General features: G+C 39.6%; 1 protein-coding gene across 3 annotated transcripts in view; it reads right to left on the minus strand.

Annotated features, from left to right (window-relative positions):
• mib1 (MIB E3 ubiquitin protein ligase 1) overlaps positions 1 to 22,485 on the minus strand; it is a 56,848-nt gene that overhangs the window by 15,615 nt on the left and 18,748 nt on the right. For all 3 annotated transcript variants that reach the window (XM_065269962.2, XM_065269961.2, XM_065269960.2), the window contains exons 11-12: positions 22,168 to 22,365; positions 20,584 to 20,735 (exon numbers count right to left, since the gene is read on the minus strand). In XM_065269962.2, the coding sequence (XP_065126034.1) occupies positions 20,584 to 20,735; positions 22,168 to 22,365 (350 nt within the window). The remainder of the gene's footprint in view (positions 1 to 20,583; positions 20,736 to 22,167; positions 22,366 to 22,485) is intronic.

A 22,485-nucleotide genomic window follows, 5' to 3' on the forward strand; every position in this document is an offset into this window, starting at 1 on the left:
AATGCATTGTTACAGAAATCATTACAATAAAGAAAACCATCGTACAAAAAACTCAAACACCTGCACCCAAGATGTTAAACAAGAACTGATGCACCCTGGACAGAAGACAGTCTGGGAATGGTGCCCCCTTGTGTTGGCAACAGTTTGGTGGATCAGTGACAATAAGTGGTAAGCCCATCCAGATGCAGTACAGATTGACAAACAGGCTGCCACAACGGTAGAAATGTGCAGGCATTAATGTGAATGCAGCTTGCTGGCATTACTGCATTGCAGTCAACGTTTCTGTTGAGGAGTTCAAAGAAAACAAAAATATGCTGCACACACCCCCTATAATTCATTCTTGGAAATGATTTGCTCTACTCTAAGAAAAATAAAACTTAGAAGATGCATGATGGCAAACTTTTATATGGCCCTATATTGACTTGCAGGGAGTGTGGGTGAGGCGACCGCCATATAAAAAACTAAAAGAGAATGGCTCAGAGGGAAAGGGAGGCTGAGCCGACAGTGTTAACACCCTAATGAAAAATGGGGGTGAACGTAGTACTGGAGGAAATGGGGAAAGACAAAAGGAGGAGAGAGGTGAAGGAGAAGCACAATGAAACTGGGTCACCCTGTGAGATACGAAGATCCCTCAGGAGCGCACCATCGAGGCCTGTTGTCTTTTGTAGCCACATGGTAATTTGTCATGGGCGTGGAGCTCACTGTAATTGAGAAAAGCTTTTGCTAGCTTACTGTAAAAGGGGCTGTTCATGAAAGCAAAACTGATCACTTTAAAAGCCAGAATGAAGTAATTTTATGTAAAGCCTGGACAAGATGGAGGTGATAGGGCTACAGATCAAGATGATTAACTAGTTCTTCGAAATCTGATTAGAAAAGTTAATTAGAAAAATTTCTGATATCATCCCTCACATTTTACAAGCTTATATAAATTAAAACATGGCATGTGACTGTGATATCCTGTCTTTAAGTTTATGTAAGCCATGTCAAGCACCGGGTCAAAAAATAGCCAACTCAACTAAAATAATGGATGTGAAATAAGTAAATAAAACGATTAAGAAAAAGAAAAATAAGAGCCAATCTAAAGCCTAGGATGGTTCCAAATAAAAGCAAGGGAGGGACGTTCTGCTATCTTCTCTTTATTTGATGGTTGAATATAAACCTGTAATAAAATTAGCATAAAGTGTTCGGTTACATTGGTTGTTAGTGAGAAGTCTTTATTAATGATGACGCTTTTGAAGCAATAAATGCAAAGAGAAATGGAGAAAGAAAGGATTGCAGAACATTTAACAAACCTTCAGTTGCTTTCCCTCAACGATACATCGTTCTCATAGAAATTATCCGAGTCAACGAGGGACCCGACGGCACAGTAATATATCCATGACCTAATTATCTAATACCGTTTCTTGAGGCATACTGATAAAAACTCAGCTTTTTCAAATCTAAAATATTGCCGTGTTCAAATGGCAAGAAATTACATGACTCCTATGGCTTAAAAATGAAAGGCAACAAAAAGAAAAACAGTTACCATAATATTAAAGCTACTTAAACAAAACACACAGCTTCTATATAACCAGTAGAAAAACGTCAGACTACACAAAAAACGTGAATCTATGGTTTTTTTCTAAATTTGACCATCAATCTAAAAAAGTGTCCAAAAAAAACAAAACAATGAGAATAATTTTGTGCGGTGAAAGAACGTTCTGTGACTCAGAGCTTTGATTGGTGGCTGACTCTCACTCACTTAGGGGAATGGTACACACCGCTGAAATATATCACTGCTGTAAATCGCAGCCCCTAAATCACTCCAAACTGTTTACCAGAGGTGGGCAAATTCAATACACCAAAGCAGCTCAGCTGGTGTTCATGCCCGCCAGATACAACTAGCAAAGCATGCCTAGACAAACAAGAAAGCAGACAGATAGGTGGAATGGGGCTCTCTCTGGAAAAGCTAGTCTAGTAAGCTTGTATTAAGGATACAGTTGGGTGTACTTGAAGACAGATGCCCATTAAACGCAGTATAATGCATTGCTGACAAACTGATTTACTGATTTGAGAATGGTACATGAAGCGCATTTATAATGCATGTGTGAATTTTGCAAAGGAAGCTGTGTAAGTATACATAGCTAGGGTACATGCAAAACATGCTTAAGGCCGAATAATGGAACATTTTTAGACGTAGCTTACGCAAGGGTCTGCATTAGGGATGGGCACGAGTACTCGATTGCTCGAATACTCGAACGTGGCATCGATGATCGATCACGAAAACGATGATCATGTGGGTTTATTTATTTATTTATTGTGGATATGGCGGCATTTGGATGTCTGGTTAGCATTACAAGCGCATGTGGTAGTAAAGACTGGGTCTGGAGATGCGTGTTTGACATCGTGTCAAGCTACGCAGACCGACGTATGACATCAGTAACATTACCATGCGTGATTCAAAAACAAACAGATAATTCCGCGCGACCGCACCACAGAAACCCGCCGATCCGCGCAATGCGCGGCAGCCCGCCAGCCCGCCGATCCCGTGAAGCCAGACACACCTCACATCACTGAGGCACTATGGTTTAAAAGGATGTCGTGATTTTCGGAAATACAGTCAGTCAGGTGCAAAATGTACAGCGCCGTCAAAAGTTCAATGGATTATCATCTCATATTTAAACATCAAATGTCAAGAGATACCAGAGAGCCATATGAGCATTACCATTACATCTTGACTGAGATAAGAGGACGACACGACACAGCTAAACGCGCATGATAGCAAAACACTTAAAGCTGCTTAATGTTATGAAGCTTGAACTTTGACTGGACGTGTTTAAAAGTGTGCTATTTTTGATGCACATCCACAAAGGGAGTTAAACTTTCTTTTTTTTAGATAACTTAGTTGAAACCTTAGTTGAAGTCTTGCATTTTATGCAGATAGATGCACGTTTTACATTTATGTTGTATAAAGGCTTAATATTATGCAGAGTGCGTCAAATAGAAAGGGCTTCGGTTTGTGTTTATTAACCCTTTAGTTTCACTTCATCACGCAGTGTTTATTAACCCTTTAGTTTCACTTCATCACGCAGTGTTTATTAACCCTTTAGTTTCACTTCATCACGCAGCTTTTCCTGTTAGAGGTTTCTGTTAAAAACATTTGATTAATTAGGAATCTAGTATGTGTTCATTGTTCTGTCGTAGTTTCTTCAAATTGTGTGTTTTAATCAAAATATTTTCATTTTCACCATGACGTGTACGCCCCGCCCCTTTGATTGCCCCGCCCCCAGTTAATCGAGTACTCGTTCTTCAGACCTATGGATTAATCGAAATGAAAAAATGACATAAATGCACATCCCTAGTCTGCATACAGTGCCCGTGACACAATTGCCGTCATCAGAAGAGTGTGCACGTCCTGTACGCACACCACCAGATTTTTGAAACCATGCATAGTGTTTACGCGTAAAGGAAAATGTAGTATGTAGCCCAGAAGATGCGCATTGCGGTAAAATGCAATGCATGCGATGAACATCTGCGTATACATACGAGTCAAATAAACTACACTGTAAAAAAATTCTGTAGAAATTGCAGCTGGGTTGCCGGTAACTTACCGTAGATTTAAATTTATGTTTTTTACTGGCAACATTTTGTTCAATGTTAAATGAAAATTAAACATTTACAAGTCTTTGTCTTTACAGAGTAAAACTAAAAAAACAGCAAAATTTATTAGTGATGCACCGATGTATCGGCCGCCGATATTTATCGGCCGATTTTTGATGAATTTGAAACCATTGGCATATCGGCAATAGCACGAGAAAGGCCGATACCGATTGTTTATTAATTAAATGCATAAAGAAATTCATTATATGTAAAAAAATGAGTTAATGTTGTTAATAAAATAAATTCTGAATAGCAAAAAACACCTTTGAAGGTTGTCATGCTGTCTAATTATATTTGTTTTAGCTTAATTTGTGCCTCTCTTATTATGTTGGGCAGTTGAATGTTAATTAGATCCAATCCATGTTCAGTAAAAATAATTTGATGCAGAAATAAACTAGCAAATAAACCAACTGTATAGTATTGTATACAAGTGTTTAATATCGGTATCGGCCAGAAGTTGTCTGTTTAAATCGGTATCGGCATCGGCCCAAAAAAATCCTATCGGTGCATCCCTAAAATTTATTAACTTTGAACAAACTCTTGCCAGTAAATAACATAAATGTAAATCTACGGTAAATTACCGGCAACCCAGCTGCAATAACGTTGTAATTTCTACGGATTTTTTTACAGTGTATGCTTCGCAAGGCTGTGTGTTCGTGCATGTAAAAAACTGACTATACTCCAGGCTTAAGTATCAGACACCTTGGATATTAGGGATGAAAATCTTTCAACACTTTGGGGTTTGATCCTGATTCTCAAAGCATGAAATGTTATCAGGTTTTTTCAGAACACTAACTTATGCAAATAAGGGCCGGTTCACATTTCGCATCTAAAATTGGCGAAAAATGCGACCGTCGGTTGGTTCTTGTCACACGACCTGCGGTGCGGTGCGTTTGCGGCATTCTCAAAAGTTGAGATGTTTTTAAGTTAATGCGGTGCGGAAGCGCCTGGAAAAAATGAGCGTGTCGGTCACCGCGTCTACATTTGAATTAACAAAATTGAGCGTGCAAAATACGCGATGTGAATCGCCCCTTAGGTGGCTAGGTGAGTTTTTAAATTCTGTGTAAAGACGGCACACAAAATCCGCTGGCTCTCACCTGACAGTAGAAATATAATATGTGGGGAAAATATCTAGCAACAATAAACTCATGCCGGTTGTTGCAGCTGCGCCCAAGAACAATCAACCTAAACATTAGTGATTCCCATGTAAATACATTTCCATTGCCTCCGCGCTGCATTAAAAGGCTGTGTTGTGATGACAATATTCATAGTGCTATACCTAATGGCAGTTATCTGTGTTTTGTCATTTCTATGCTTTTCCATATACAGAATAAACCTTGAAAAATTACAAACCTGGAAAACAAATCAAGAAATGTTTGAGAATGTATAATGCCACAATGCTGAATATTTTTTTCCTCCTCTAGTGGATATGTCTAACAGAAAACATTACAGAAACGCTTGTTATTGTGAGCCAGGTTATCTGTGAAGTATGTCAACATTTGAAAATGCCATAACTAGAATTCCTTTTTCAACTTCTAGAAAGTGCAGATGCTAGCCGAACCACTAGGCCATCACTGTTCAACCTTTCCATTACATGTCAGTCAGAAACGTCAACCTCCGAATGACAGTATGGGTTTCTATGGCAACCATGAATTAATTATGCAACCATTTTGGGCTTGGGTAGGGCAAGATTAAATCTGCCCTGTATTTCTGGAGATGTTTTTGGCAAAATCTATGTAAAACTGTGGAATAAATTTTAATGTTTTACAAAGATCAGAGAGAATGGGAGGTGTAAATATTGCCAATTAAACCAATTAGTGTCTGAATACACCAAACCGAATAAGTACTCTGAATTGAATTAACATATATGCATGTCAAGACCATATAGGTTTATTTTTTGTGTATAAAATTACATATATTATTATTTATATCTTTAAATATTATGCAAAATGATACAGCTCTGTTTATACGTTCTCATGAAGAATTCAGTGTGTACTGAGAATTTCATTTTTACAACACACTGTTAACACAACTTTAATTAAACCTAAGTCGTCTTACAAACAGATTTGTGCTGTCATAAACCTTGTCACGTAGTCGACAAAGACAAGTGAGCTGTTAAAATGGGTCAGTATTATCGATGTTAACAATTAAAATCATTTAGTTGCACTATTTCACTGTTGTTCATGTTATCATTTATTAAAACAAATAATAAAGAAAAACTGAGTTTGCCGTGTGTGTGTCATATGTGTGTGTGTCTGGGGTGCCAACACAGACTGTAATAAAAAGATTGACTTAGTGTCAGTGACGTCACACATAGGTCTCTGAACATCGTTTTTGAAGCCAATAGTAGGACGTGTCTGCCATCGCCATCTTGTCCGCACATCACCGTGCATCACTCGCAGATAAATGAAATGGGTAAAGAGGCGGGACGTGTGTGAAGCTGCCTAGCTCGACTCTAATGACAGCAGTGGCTGTTTAACCGTCACTCAAGTGGCCACACCCTTAATTATGCAGAACTTTAAGGCTTAATATAATTTAAACGGACGACAAAAAAAAAAAAAATAAATAAATCACCCCCCTTACAGTTGTCATGAAGGGCAAAATTAGCTATACAGAGCAAAAACTATTTTGTACCAGGCTGTATGCTGTAAATATATATTTTTCTGCTCTAAAGTTGGGCATTTTAACATGGGGAAATGAATCTATGGGAATTGACTCCCTTTTGGAGCGAGCCTCTTGCGGCCAGTCGATGAATTGCAGTTTAAATCATTTCCGTATTGGCTTCATCAGAGAGATCAGAAGAAGTACACAATAGTATCAGAGGGGGCTATAGTTTACTCATTTATTTATTTATTTGTTTAATGTTTAATCATTTATGACAAGCCACTTGATTGGTGGACAAAAAAGAAGCTGATTTACTCCAAGGGCAACACTGCCATGACCGCAACCTTCTTAAAACTGATGCTATTAATCAGAGAGCGGTATAAAGCACAGGAGCTCTAAAATTCCTGCATGCCGGGGAGCGGGAACAAAACATTCATTGGTTTGAAACCCCTGCATGCCTAACAACCTCTCTAGTGCAAGAAAATGACAAAGCTGTGGTATTACAAGCTCATGTGCGAGGAAGAGTCCGAGTCACGCGCATTACAAGTTCAGGTACATGCTACTCGCATTCAGGTCTGAGCAAGAGTCCAAGACACGCGCATTACAAGTCCAGGTGCGTGCGAGAAGGAATATGCTCACATTACAAGTTCTCTCGTGCAAAGTGAAGCCCACGCAGTGCATGCTTTTCCTAGCATAAGGGGGTATTATGCTAGGAAAAGCATGCACTGCGCATGTTACTATGATAATAAAAATAATAACTAATCGCCAAATATCGCCATGAAAGCCTGCTATTGGCCATATCGTCCCCTTGGAATTATAAGGTTCTATCTGCGTTCTGAGCAGTTTTGAGATATTGAGCTCTAAAGATTTTGCATTACATATTACTATACAGGATAGTATCGTCTATCGGCACAACCCCACTACATATAACTGATTCACTCAGTGTGGGTGGATAAAGTCCTCTCACTAACTTCTCAAATAAATGCAGATACATTAATGAGTGAAATTGAAGGCTTCTGTGTATTCTGTGCATCTCTGCTGATACACTAAAGACTTAATTAACACAAGTCTTTCATTAAAAGAAGATAAACAGAACTGTGAACAGGGTTTTCTGAGTAATGAGAAAAAGTTCTTATTATTTGCTTTGTATCTCATTGCCGCAATAAGGTGAACAAATAAATTGATTTAGCACTATTTGATAAAAATGAATCCAGTGACTTAATTTATCATTAAACTATTCCAAGTCTAACTTGCTGTACCCACCTCCCTATCTGCTACTTTAATAATTGCTCAGCTTGTTTTTCTATTACGACACTGACTATATCAAATATTGGTTCGGAGTCATGACTTATCCAACCCCCAGAATAAGTACAAGCTCAATGATTGGGTAAAAAGAAGTTTGTCCTTGGATAGACTGGCTTGATTGCTTACAATCCTTCACCCTAGGGAGGTGGACATATGCATCTGAAAGAAAGGTTCACATGCTCAGTGTCTAAATTGTTTTTCTGATTAAAGCCCCCTCTGATTTTTTAATTTTGTTTGTTGTATGATGATGTAATCTAACTCCTGCCTCCTGTCAATTTTAAGTCACTTCCTCCTCACGCTATAACAGGTGGGATCGTGTGACGTTAGATTAAGCCCGATTTATAGTCGTGCGTTAGCCCTACGCCGTAGGTTATCCGTAGCCAGTGCAGAGCATCAGTTCTACGTGGACTGCAAGCCTAAAACTGCGTCATAGGTATTTCCCTGGACGACGACGTAAAGTATAAATGAAAACCGACACGGAACCTACACCGTCGCCGCTATGCTGTAGGACCTACGCACAACTATAACGAGCCCTTAAGGGCACGGTTTACATAAGCGTTGCCGCACTACTGGCCTGACAGTTAAAACGCGTCTTGATCGCAGCCTCGTAGCTGGAGGTCGGAGGCTATTGTCCTTGCTCGGCACATTTGAAGCCCTGGCTCGCAGTGCAAAGGCGGCTATTGGCCAGGAGCTGAAAAACTGGCTGCCACAGGCTTCCCCCAACAGCACTCAGGTCTGCCCTTCCATAAATCACTTTTATGCCGTCTGCCGCTCAGCAGCTTTACCTTCTTCATGATGAAATGCTTAAAGGACTGGGGAACGAGGGAGAGCAACAAAAACAGGGTGGAGGATACTTATAACCAAGTGCACAGAGTATAAAAGATGTTTGTTTAGGCTGAACATAATGCTGTCAAATGGCATTATATAATCCTGCACAAACAATAAGTCCTAAAAGTATCCATCTACCTTTTTGTTGCTGTACGATGTCAAATACGAAATCAAATCTGGCTCCTCAGACACGTCTGTTGTTTGTAATCAATCGCACCTAGACTAACAAACCGCGCCAAAATTAATCAGAGACAAAAAACATTTAAAATGTAATTTGTCTTTTTCCACAAACCCCGAGGCCCATGGTAATTAAAAGCCCTACTTAAAACTCAATACTTATCACTATTCAGCCATTTGTACCCTCTCCAGTCAGGTACTGATTGATGAGATCTCTAGTTACAGAGGTACCTAAACTCAGCACCGACAAGACAAATGTCAAAACTATGGGGAAGTAACCACGGGTGGTTCACGCAAGCAAACCAGTGATTGTCAGAGTAAAGCGCAGTCGTGGTTCTCAGATCATAGTTAAAAAAGCCTAAAGCCTGACTTATAGTCGTGCATAAGCTCTACGCCGTAGACTCTAAAAAACAATGGGTTAAAAACAACCCAAATTGAAAATTACCCAGAAAATAACCCAGTGGTGGGGTTACATAAAACTACCCAAAAAACTACCCAAGACTGCGAAAATTACCCAAATGTTGGGTAGAAAAAATTACCCAGGATTTTTTAGATTGTAGGTTATCCGTAGCTCTGCGTAGCCTGACGTGCACCTCACAAAATTTTTAAGAGCTCGTCAGTTTTACGCGGAACGCAAGCGCTGTGATTGGTCCACCAGAACCCCTCCCGTCAGGTAAAAAACTGTGTCATAGGTGTTTCAGTAGCAAATCTAAACATGTTTGATTTTTCAGGTAATTTAAATATTAGAAAGATTTTACAACAAAACAATCCCAGGGATGCAAATTTGAGAGAGAAAATGGTTCAACTTAATTGCATATGTTCCTGAAGTTTGTTTAAAAAAAATGTATGTTTGCATTGTAAGTTTTAAGGTTTATTAAATGTGCTATATAAATAAAACAAATTAAAAGCATTAAAGTCTTAAAGTTTCAATTTCAGTATTTAACCTTAAAGTAATGAGCTAAATGTAAAATGTTTTAAGAAGGTCAGAGACCAGTTTTTATTAGGCAAAAAGCGAATAAATCAAAAACTTGCGTCCCTATAGTTTCTCTAGTCTATAGCAATGCAACATGTAGAAATTAGATTTATCTTTAAGCCTGGAGAATAATCTGTTTTGTATGTGTAAGTGAATGTACGCACACAGTCAAAGTATAGTTTATGAGACTTGACGTGTACACCAGACAATCGACGCACACGCATTGCGGCAAAATGCAGTGCATCTCCTGGGCTACATACTCCTGTACGCACATGCAGGGTTTCAAATAATGTACGTGGACTCTTGCATACACATAAAAGTTTGCCCTCAAGTCTTTCGGCATTCTGTCTTTCTCACAATCTAAAAAACAAATAATTTCATGGTGTTCCTTAAAATGGTCAATTTAAGGATGGGTTAGACACAACACATTATTCCACTATGCAATGCAAAACCACTTGCCTTCAGCTGCAAGACAAAAAGTGATAAAACAAAGTCATCAATTAGTGGCCTTTACTGATTGATAATCTTTTAAGTAAACATTCAACAATTTATGACTGAAGGCAGGAAATTAGTTGGTATATATTTGCAGGGTATATATGCAAGGCATGTTGTCTTCTGTCCTACAGTAAGAGGAATCTCACTCAGGAGAGTACTGACATGAAAAAAAGAGCTGACCAGACCAATAGATCACCTCACTAATGAGCCATTAGATATTCACTCTTATGAGCACATCCATTCACTTCACATATATCAAAATGCTTTCGGTGATTGCTAAGCTTGTCAACCTCTCACTATTTAAATGTTAAAAATTGCAGCGTTGTCTAAAGATTGTTAATTTTTTAGTTCAGTGGCGGGATGGGTTTCTGTGAAGATTAATCTTTCGTAGGTCCTTGGTTGTTGAATAGCTAAATCACAAAAAGCTAATATTTACATCCCCTTGAACTGTAAAACGCAGTTTCTTCAATGGCTCTGTTTGGCTACGGTTTGGGCCTCAAGCATATGCATTACTTAGCAGAGTGCATTACACCTGGCAAATAGTCAATTTCCATAAGACCCATAAATATAGAGCTTTTGGATGCCAATACATTAGACTGACTGCAGACACATGAATTGAATTGTACTCTACGATTTAAAAACGACTTAAAGTGAGCTTTTGCCAAACGTTGACCTGTCTGTGGAGTTGAGGATTTCTTTTTCATCAGTTTTTTAGTAATTTACTGAAACTTATTTTCTTTGCGCTTTATCCTCAAAGGTTTGCCCAACACTGCTGTGAGCTCGGAAAGGTGGGAGAGGAGAAGCCTCGGGACAATTTCCAACCAAAGATTTACATTATTTAACAAAGACGTTACACTAAATGGTGTGAAAACATTACTTTGAAAGATTAGACAGTGCCTTGGGCGCTGTAATTATCTTTGTGTGGGGGTGGGCGAACTGCAGAGGTTGCATTGTTACTGCAGGTAGAGAGGTGCAGCAGTGGAGGACAAAGCAGTGTGATGACAATGATGGCTAAAATCAGTAGCCATAGTAAATGAAGGGACATCCTAATTAAATATTACAATTGCTGTGCTTTATAAAGTCTTAACGTAGCTCTTGAAAAGCTCAAGTGGAAGAAATAAAACTTGAAACCTTGGAGATCCTTGTGTGCTCTCGAACTGAAATAAAACAGGCACTCAATGCATTTGTGAACAGATAACGTAACAGGTTGGATTCAAATTGCTTTTTTAGTGTATTCTACAGATTTTTCACTAACCTCCAAGCGCAATTCGTCCCCCCTTCTCTCACACCTAACTGCGCATGTTACTATGTATAGTGTTGAGCAAAGGCAACATCTACCATATGCAGCATGTTCCGGCACTATTTAAAAGAGAACCGAAAGTACGAAGGGGGTGTTCAGATGAAGAGTTCGAACGGGGGGTGAAAAGGATGGGTGTTAGAAAAGCTGAGGAGGGGGAACCATGAGAGAACACTTTATTTGGCGGTTCTAAAAATAACATGCCGAATAGCAGACAGGCTTCAGTGTGCTGTGCTTATGCAGGCTGGTTGCTTGCCTTGTTGGATGCACAATCGATAGGTGGAACTTCAGATAGGAAGCTTTGCAGCGCTTGTAGGGGGACAGCTGCTTTGGTGCAGGGGGGTGGGGGCTGTTATTTTTTGCACTGGTTTACTAAATATGGTCACAAGGAGGTGAGCGAGATACTAAAGCGGAGCCTGTTTTCAAATGCTTTCTTTAAATGATAATGATTTAGCTCTGTGACGTACAAGCATAGAGCGCAACTTTCATCTTTTGCCGTTAAGAGACAGAACCTCATGGAGGTACCTCTACATTTAAAAGCTCTCCGCCTCATTTAAGGTTATCTGAAAGGGGACATTGTAAAACAGTTATTATAAAAAAGTTTGCTGCAGACAATATAGCAGCAACACTCAAATCTTAAAGGGTGGATGATGTGCAAAACTTTCTTAATGAATTTACGAGATTTTTCACCTTCATTCTTATTTTCTTCTAAATTTAAAGGTCAAAACATTATGGAACTGCCCAAGGCAGAGGGGAGATTAATAAAACGTCCCATTTGAAATGTCAGAAAACAACTTTACAGAAAAAAAGTGCAAGAGAGAATTCCAGCAGCCGTGCAGAATTCCCAGAGAATGCACATGCTAGAGAAGGGAGGGGGTGAAAGAGCTGCAGTTTTCTCTGCCCGTTTTTAGAGCAGCAGCGACAGCTCCTCGTGTCAGCATGATGTCTATCCCTGCCTAAACGTAAGCCGCTAGTGTGCTTTCTACGCCCAGCTCCACCCCTCCCGCTTCACCGCTCTTATTCCTTCTCCACAACACTCGTTGACAAACCCCCAACCCCCTCGTCAGAGAAGCTGAATCAGCGAGTCAGGCATGCGATGGCTGCAGCAGCTGAAGAACTCCAGAGGTCATTATGGCTCTTCACACGCAGAAGAGAAGAAAGAGGGAGGAGCGGAGAGTCGGGAAACTGAGCTGACAGGTAATATATGCTCCCTGTATCTCTCAACCTCTGGACGGGAGTTCACCCCCATGCCGGCTGCTCCGCACTGACGTCTCCGCTTTTTTCTTTTGCGCTCTCTCCACTCTCTTCCGGATGGGCTGGGGTGTCAAGCGAGAGGCTGGTCAGCCGCGGTGTGTGCTGTGGCCGGGAAGAGGGAGAGGAATTTACAGCTCTGCAGTGGCATAATGACAAAAACTACTTCTGTGGGAACACCTTGGAAAATGTAAGTTCTTCGCCCTCCTAACTGTACCTCACAGGGTAAACCAGCGTGAAACAGACGGATGGGGCATGTGAAGGTGGAACCGGGGAAAGTTGCTGTCATGCACATGGATTTGCTTGCCTGTTAGCTAACTCTGTCTCCACATCTCTCTCCCTCTTGTCTGCTTTACCTTTTTCCCATGCCTTGATTTTCCAGCACTGGTCAGGAAGCAGGCTGCTGCAGCACAGAACTCTCCTGGTCATAACCTTTTTGTGGCTGCAGCGCTGAAGATATCCACAGATGGACTCGATCACTGCTATTCACTACCATTGAAGTGTGCTTTTATCTTTTTTCAACCCACTGCATTCTAGTTTTATTTATGACTTGGATTTTTTCACTCTGAGCCACTTCCACGGAATACGGAAACTCTATCGGGATGAAAATACCTTGCGCTGCACTACCTTTTCGAAAATGCCAACTCTTATTTTTCTGGTGGTCAGCTCAAATTACTGGAACCATGTTTGGTGTTTTAGGACTGGTTCTGTCACGGTACGGGGACAGGTGTAGGTTAGCAGCTGACGGAGGGACGATGTGTCACATTGGGACGTGAGTTTAGGGCCAGGTGGGGTGTAAATTGGACTGAAGGAAAAACAGATATGGTTGCATATTAATTCTCTGGGGAGGGGGGGCAGTTTAGTGATACGTGTCTCAGTGACTGAACCAACTACACCCAGGGTAGTAACCCACTTTCTTTATGTCCCTCTGCATGCTTTCCAATCACTAGGCAGGGCCGTAGTGCTGCAGTGTCATCTCCCCCCTTACACTCTCATCCCTAAATCTTTGCTAACACTGTGGCGCCACAAGAGCGTGAACCATTCATAGCTTGCTCCAGTCAAACCTCACCATCATATCTAACTCCATCAAGCACCATCCAGGATTTCCACCCCGGCCCAGAATAGCCTGTTTAGATGTCCTTCTGTAATGTTTCCACCCCTGCCCCTCTCATTTTGGCCTGGTATTGGATAGGCTCATAAGGGGAGGGGGGATGAGACTGGGGCGGTGTTGACTTGTGGAATGTGTGGAGCTGGAGCAAGATTCATTAGAGAGCCACTGAACATTTCATGCTGCCATGCAAGCAGTTATTGATCTCTAGCACATAGCATTAGAGCTCTAGATCAGCATCTAGAATAAACACACCCAGGTCAGCTCAGGGGGAGAAAACGGAACATGGTTAAAAAAGAGAGAATGTGTTAAGAGAAGAAAATGAAAGGAAAGGAGAATCAGCACGCTTTTTCCAAATCACTATTGCTGAGTGGGCATTAGCTCTTGCATGTGACCTCTGGCCTGGTCTTTGTGGCTAATGCACAAAATCTGCTTACAATAGTTTCCTGTTCTACTTGGATCAACCTCATTTTCAGACCTCAACACTTGGTGTGACATGTGGCTAAACAACATACAACTAGAGAGAAGTCAGGGTTAAAAGTTACAACAGCCGATAAAGAGATGGATACCATTTTCGGGAAATCATTAGCAATGCGATGCCGTTTTTTACTTCCAACTTTTATTGACAGCAAGAAAATCAAACCACAAGCAGCGGCAAGGACAACTTTTCGGGAGGAACACTCTACTTTTAACTCTTACTCTACTCTTTAAAAATACATTTTTACTAATTACAGCAAACTTTTTATCAGAAAACAAATGTTTCTAATTTATTTTAATCCCTATGGATCACTTTATCAAGGACAACCAAGGTCAACAAAAAAACATCAAAGTGTGAACCTGAATACATGCAATGCGTACTGGGACAGTGAGCTCTGCTGGATTGGGACAAAAGAAAGTGTGACATATTCACTGCAAGTCACCTCATGTATAATGCTAATCCACTGCATGCTGCTAGCTGATGTAAAAAACCTCTGCCGTGGATCTATGGATGATAAAAAACAAGGTTTGGTTTATATAACGGTTGCGCCAACAAAATGTCGTCAGATCGGAGAAGGTAAGAACACTCGGCTGTGTCTAAAGCTGCCTACTTGGTGTACATACTTCTTTATGTGCCCATATGAACATATGACAGCTATGGAATGTAAAGAAGTATGTATTCTTGGTCAGGTGCTGATCCTCAGTGTATAATCTGTGCAATGTTACTCTGCATCACAAAGGTTACTGAATAAAGAGAGACAGCATGATGAATTTTGTAACCGGGGTGCAGAAACTTACTGCAGCAGTGGATTCTGAGGGAAGTTGCTGCTCTTTTAGTGACTTCACCAGCAGTCCACACTGCCCCTCCCTTATTCAGCAATTGGCATGCTAGATAGCTCATTGCTGCAGGTAACAAGCATAGAATAAAAATACTGAAAAACCTCAACTGCAATCAAATTCTAGATCTCCCAGGTTGGAAACTATTTGGGCCCACCTTTTTCCTGACAGATTTAGATCAGTCAATGCTGCGTAAAAGCACCAATAACAGCCAGAGACATCGCTATAGGAACAGAAGCTCTTTTCATTATTGGATAATTTATTGCATTCTGGGCTTTGAATCATGGCCAGCAACTTAGATCCTGTTTTTGTAGGAGCGGCCTGCACCAAAGCCAATAATACCACCGTAATCTTTTCATACTTGCCTAAAAGTGTACTTCTGGACAACTTTTTTGTCCTTTGACGTTTGGGCAAGTAGCTCAGGTAAAGAGTTTATTAAAAGCAAGTTTTTTCAGACTGCGGGGCAGTATGGCTGTCTGTATCACCCTCTCACCCCCTCCTGTCCACATTGTTCACGTTTGCTAGGCTTGCCAAATGCTTTGGTGGACCACAGTGGCGTCAGATTAGAGCATGGAAAAGTGACAATGCAGGTTCAGAATTGGGTCTGCATGTCAGCTGGTTCCAATTGTTCTCTACAAAAGGTGGACGAGGGCATTTAGCTAAGGACGTCCAAGCACGTTCTCTTTTGTTCTATTGGCGTACACCTGGTTACATTGACATTCATTTTGAAAATGACATGACAACTGCTACTAGTCAATGTGTCTGAAGCTAAACTCTTAATGCCTCAACAGGTGATAGGGCACAACTTTTTATATTTACTTGAAGCACCAAAACCCCTCTCTGATAAAAAAGATTACATTGATGGTGATAACCAAGTTCAGAGCTATCATTGGCATTTCTCAAAGCTGCTGTTTATAATATATAATTTCTGCTTTATCATTTAAGATGGATGGAATGGACACAGTTTGAGGGAAGAAAGGGGAACGTTTTTTGGGCATGGTTGGAGCCTGAGAGAGCTTGTGGCCCATTTTTTTGAATGTCAGACACTCCAGTCTGTCCTCTGTAGGGCTGTGCTCTTTCCATTTTTGTGCACGTCTTGCTGTATGCTTCTCTACTGTCAGTAGTGTGGCTGTGTTCCCTCTTTCTCACCCTCATCCCCAGCATGAGTGACACCCACAGCAGATGCTGACATTATCAAATGTTCAGCTGCTGTCCCTGGCTTTTGCCCTCTTATGGCCAGTGTATCTGGGGGGCAAACTTTGCCCAGAATGCGCTGTCCGAGTGCAGGGGAGGGGGATTGGTGGTGTAAATAGCACTGGTGTAAATAACCACCTGCTAAAGAGGCTTTCTGAACAGCTTGTTTTAAATGCGCATCACTAAACTGGTTTTTTTGTACTGGCTTCTGCATCCGATTATTTATGATCGTCAAAACCAGAGGCATTCATATTAAAATATATCTGTATTCGCCATATTTACAGCACCTTAGCAACTGGTTATGAAATTATGCCGGGAAATTAGCAAAGCACTGCAATGTAGTCAGGAGTGACTAAACCCTTGTGAAATTTAGAATGTGACATCACATCCTGATACCTTGATCCCCATGTGGGACCCTTAAGCGGGCCAAACCAATCAGCTGCTTTAACGGCTAAAATCGGACCCTCAATCGCCGCAATTTAATATCTTTCTTATGCAAAACAAATAGTAAACACTTATGTAGTTTAGCAGAGAGTAATACTTAATAGAAACGTAAGTAAAAAGTCTGTTTCAAGGCCTTGACATGCAATGTAGTTTAAAAATCATACAGCAAATGAAATGTGTGCTTTGTTTCACAGAGTTAGACTGCTTAATGTCACAAGACCATGTCCCAGAAGCATTTTTTAGGTCTTATTTACATCGAACCACAATGCTTTGCTAAAGCTGGTAAAATGGAACCAAATCACCTCATCAATGGATTTGGTCCCCTTCAACCAGCTGTAGCTATGCTTTGATGACAACATGATGGTCAATCTTGCCCCTTTTGCCTCTGCAGTAAATTGTAAATGATGTCACTATCTCAAAGCTGTTTTTAATAAATCATAATACAAATGCATTGTGATTTTTTTCATGACATTTTTAATCATCACTGACTCTGACGCTACTGTTACTGCTTTTTTTGTGGAAGAGTGGGTTAAACACTCAGGTTAAATTATAAAATCAGTCACCATCAGCAGACAAGGACACAAAGTGCATACTGTAATCCATTGGGGGCGTAGAGTTGAGCTAAGACAGCGGATTGACATCCACATATCTGAATATCTCAAACTACGTAGAAATAGAAAAAGCACAAGAAAGTCAGAGAAAAGGAGAGAGCGGGGAGGAGAGGGGTTGCAGCATAAGCTCACTGCGACACATGCGTGATCAGTACCCCGGCTGCCTCACGGTAACCCTCCTATGCTGGCGGACAGGGGAGTGGAGATGAAAGCCAGATGCTTTAGAGTGTGGGGGGTTGTACACACAAATCATCCACAGAGAGAGTCCACCAATTATGGCCCCCTGGCACACTGACGCATCGCAGGCATGCAGTGTGAACCTCCCTCTCCTCTGCATCACAGCAGCATCCTTTTCTCAGTCACACGGATCGCGACGCTGCATCATAATTTCCTCCATAATTACTCTGATTTGGCACCACCACATCATGCTGCATCAATATCCACATCCCACAGCAGTATATATACACACAGAGATAGTTGGCATTTATATTCATCTTATATAGAGGTTTCCAGCTTTCAAGCTGTTCATTTGAATAGTCTCACAGTGTGACAAATTATTTGTTTTAAATTTCTTTCAACTAATATAAAAACAGTAGATATCATAATTATACAACAAATGCATAAATACTTTAAAAAAAAATGTTTTAGATGAAGCATGACACTGTTCAATGCCAACTCCACGCAGACCAAAAAGTCTGCACCAATTCTCATTAAAAACCACACAACTGCAAAAAATTGTTAATGTGCCTAACAACCTGGTATCAATAGAGGCACAAACAGCCCGTAATAATCTGTGGTGTTCATTTGCTTTTAAATTTCTCAACAGACACATAAAACACCTCATTAAGCAATCGTTTCATTAGAGCCAATTTTTGTTCCTCTAATACCTCCAGTGCACTGTAGATGCGGCTATTGGCCGAGGTTGGAGATCGGCAGCTGTAATAGTTCTGTGGTGGCATGCAGCACAGCATCTTAAGGTGGGACGCCATGAGGCGATTAACAAACAGGCTGGTCCATTTGTACTAGAGTAATAGGGGCTGTGCAGTGGCTGCCTCTGCAGGGTCTGTTTGTGAAGTGTGTTATGAGTCATGGGCTATTAATCGTACTGTTTACAGTGCTGGAGCACAACCGCCTTCCAGCAGCCATCCAGAGAGCCACTGAGAGGAACCAGTCCTGCTCTTAGCCTGGGACAGTCATAAACACACATGAACAGAAAAACATTTTCAACATCCCTAGAGTTCAAACTCGCAATGTATAGATGGGAATGAAGAATGCCTGACAAACAGCCATTGTGTATTTGAGGTTAAAATGTTTTAATCTGGTTAGTGGCGAAAATGTTAATAATCGTGTGCATGCGCATACCAAAATAAAGTGCGGCAGTTTACTGACAGCCCAACGGACTTATTTGATTTGTCTGGCTGTTTGAAATTCCTGTTTAACGTTACGATTGTACTTTTCACCCAGCCAGCAGTGAAGCCCACCAGGGACGCAACAGTCAGGACAGCGGAGACAGATGCAGATCACTATGTTAAGAACGTTAGGAGGACATGTAAGGATGAGAAAAGCAAAACTGTGTTCCCCACTGTAAAATGTTTTACTGACTTTTACTGTCGGTTCACACGGTACAAGGAATATAATATAGATAAATAATACCTTCTTTTTTTAATATTTACTGGGTTACTTAAATATTTACAGGAGTATTATTACAAGAGTATTAGGTTCAGATTCGTATTTATTAAATGGCAAATAAATTTGAACTGTAACATTATAAAGAAAAATAACGTTGTAGACTTGCAATGCATATCTACCAAATGTCTTAGTATAAATTAATGATAATTAATGGAACCATTTTTTCAAGTAGCTTGTAATTACTGGATAAACAACAAAATAAAAAATAAGATATTGCTGCGGCTGATTTACATACAAATCCTTGAAATTAATAATTTTTAAAAAAAAATACTCTTATGAAATGTACAAATGTCTCCACTATGATGGAAAATTTTAAAGTAGCTGAATGGGTACAGTTAAAAATAGCAATATGAGGCCAATAATTAAGGAATAATTGACGATGGGCCTTTGAATTATTTGAAAATATATGTGCATGGATGTGCATTATTTTTTTAATAATTCAACAGCTCTACGTCAATTATTCTTTACCCATTTGACAGGTCAGGTGTGTGTTTATTTGCGTTAAAATAATGTATACGTGTGGAACATTACTTAACCAATCAGTATAAAGTATTCAACAGCCCCATGGTATAACATTTAAATGAGCAGTAGGCTATAACAAAAAAAGTATTTTTAACTACATGTATTCATTATGTCCATGAGATTTTTATCCTATTAAAATAAAGCCTAAAAATGTTAAAATCCTTTGATATTTTCTCTATTGATTCTGCAGAAATTGACTTATTAATATAAAAGCCAAAATGTATATAATAAAAATGTATACAGTTAATCTCCCATAAAAACTACAATTTAAAGAGGTAAGAACTAAAGTGTAGGAACCAAGTGTGGCTTTGGCACAGGCAAGTGTGCAGTTCAAAAGACTGCAGCGGAGGGAGCTCATGCGAGAAATACAAGTAAATGGTGAGATGGAGTAAAGTGATATATCTCTAAGACTTTCTGATGTTAAAGGAACAGGTCCTGCCCCACAGCAAGGCTTTACTGTACAAGTGAGCCATAAATACAGACTCTGAGCAGTTTGTCATCCACACAGTCAATAAAGAGGATCCCTATTTCGTATTGAGAGATTGAAGACAAGATTGATCATTTTACATTCGGAGCTTAACCCTACACAGAAACTTCAGAGCAGTATAAATGCAAGTCTTCCTGACAGGTACTGTTCCCAATTAAACAAATAAGTATATTATATTATATTATATTATATAGTTAAATCTAAAAATGAAAAATATGAGTTGCAGCAGGTTTGAAATATAATACGACTGACTGTGTTAATCTATGAAGTCTATCTTAAATCATTGCAAATATGTAAATGTATATTTTTATATCATACAGCCCACTCTTTGCCTAGAAATGCCCAATTGCCAGCACAACCTGCATCAAATCCGATAAAACTACTAGTGGCTGAATAGCTAAAAAGAAAACCTGAAACAAAATAATCAAAACTTCTTTAAGTTTGGATCAGGGTTAGCTGATCATAACTGTTGCAATGACACCTTTCTATGTCTGAATACAACTATTTGTCCAGCTCAGATACAAATACGAGGTGAAAATTGTCGATAACTTCAGACTTTAGAGCCATATCATTCTTACGGACCACATCAGCCAATAAGATCCCAAGTAATGACACACAATACCAATTGAGTCAATTTTGCCATACCTAGGGTTCCCTCGCAGAGCAGCATGGTGAAGCGCGTTAAAGCCATTGTTGTTGGTAATGGTGACATCAGCACCAGCTTCCAGCAGCACAGACAGCATGTCATCCCTCTTCTTGCTGATGGCATCATGCAGAGGTGTGTCTCCCTCTGAATCCTGCAGGGGGCAGCACAAAAATACACACTCAATTTAAAGCATGAAACAATGTTAATAAATCCATAGAAGCATTGCTGAAGTTGATTCACAGAATGAAACAGCTAAACAAAAAGACAAACGCAGAGTCACTAGTTTCTCTTTGCTGAGAATTTGCTAGGTGAGAATTTTGCAAAATGCTAAACAGCTACAGGAATACATAATGGAGATTCATGGTGATATTTAATCTGCTGCCATTTATTTAGCTTTAGAAGTGCAGCTAACCAAGAAGTGATGAATCATGGCACATCCGGACCACATTGTTCACAGTGTTGGTGTCAATCCTGGTAATAAATCTCTATAGCATCTATTTGTCTAGTCTAGTATATATACAACATATTAAACAAACTATTTACAGAATAAAAAAAAAACTGTCCCAGCAGTAATCAACATTGAGAGGTCCATATATACTGCAGATATTTCAAGATACAAAATTGTAAAAAATGTGGCTTATTAACTTCACACTTTAGATTTACATTTATTTCCAAACTTGCTTACCTTAATCCAGTGACACAAAAATGTAAGAATAATCTGGCACTCTCTTTCCAATTATACAATGCATTATTTTATTTAATGTATTTTGTTTCCAGAATAATTTATAATGTTTTATTTTTTACCATTAGTTAAAGAGTTTGCTAGCAAACTAAACTAACAATGAACATCATTCTACATTAAATCTGAGTTTATGTTAATTTACGCTTTTACTTAAACATTTGTAAAATCAGAGGGTCTAAAAATAATTATTGCACAATAAATTAACAAACAATTGTATTGGCATTTAAAAAGATGAATACATGCTAAAAAGCTAGCTATACTGCTTAATAGTTCCTGTAAGCTAAAGCATTTAATAATGTTTACAAATACAACCTTATTGTTAAGAGTTATCAATGTAGAAAACTTTTAGACTCAACTTTAGAAAATGGGATGGAAAAAATGCAAGTCTTATTTACAATAAAATACAATTGCAAATAATATTATAATATAATAAATATTTAGTGACCCTCTAAACCTTTTTGTAAGGAAGGGCTACCACAATGTATAAAACAATATGGATGGCTACTTTTTATATAGTCTACACAAAATGTTTTTGTTTAACTTCATTTTATTTTATTTACTTGTCATGTTTTATCATTGTTTAAAATGTTAACATTTATAAAAAGAAGCCAAGCTAATATATAAAATATCTAATAAATTAATTTATTAAAATTCACAGACTCTGTGTCAGCACCATGTTGGTGACCACTGCTCTGAACGTACACAGACTATGATTTGATGACTTTTAAATCTGTGACTTTTGATGACCTTTACCTCATTCTGACTTGTTCAGTTATGCCCCCTATTTGTGAAGAGAACTGATATACCTGTAAAAAGGAAAATATTAGAAGATATAGTTCACCTGCAGACTGGGGTGGCAGCCAAAGTCAAGCAATGTCTTCACCACCTGTAGGTGGCCTTTGTTGACAGCAATGTGGAGGGGCGTCTGTCTGCGCTTGTTTCTGGCATTCAGGTCAGCCCCGCCTCGATGCAGAACCTCAATGACAGAACCCTCATCCCCAAAGGCTGCATGATGGACAGCTCGGTCACCATCCTTATCCTGCAGGAGTCACATGTCAGTCATGGTCAGCATCTCCATTTCAACACATCAGAGTGCTTTTAGTACAACTTTTAGCTTTACTGGCCTAGAAAATGTTAAACGTCAAGTTATGTTTATGGA

The sequence above is a fragment of the Paramisgurnus dabryanus genome, chromosome 6 (genome assembly GCF_030506205.2).
Source record: "Paramisgurnus dabryanus chromosome 6, PD_genome_1.1, whole genome shotgun sequence".
NCBI lineage: Eukaryota > Metazoa > Chordata > Actinopteri > Cypriniformes > Cobitidae > Paramisgurnus > Paramisgurnus dabryanus.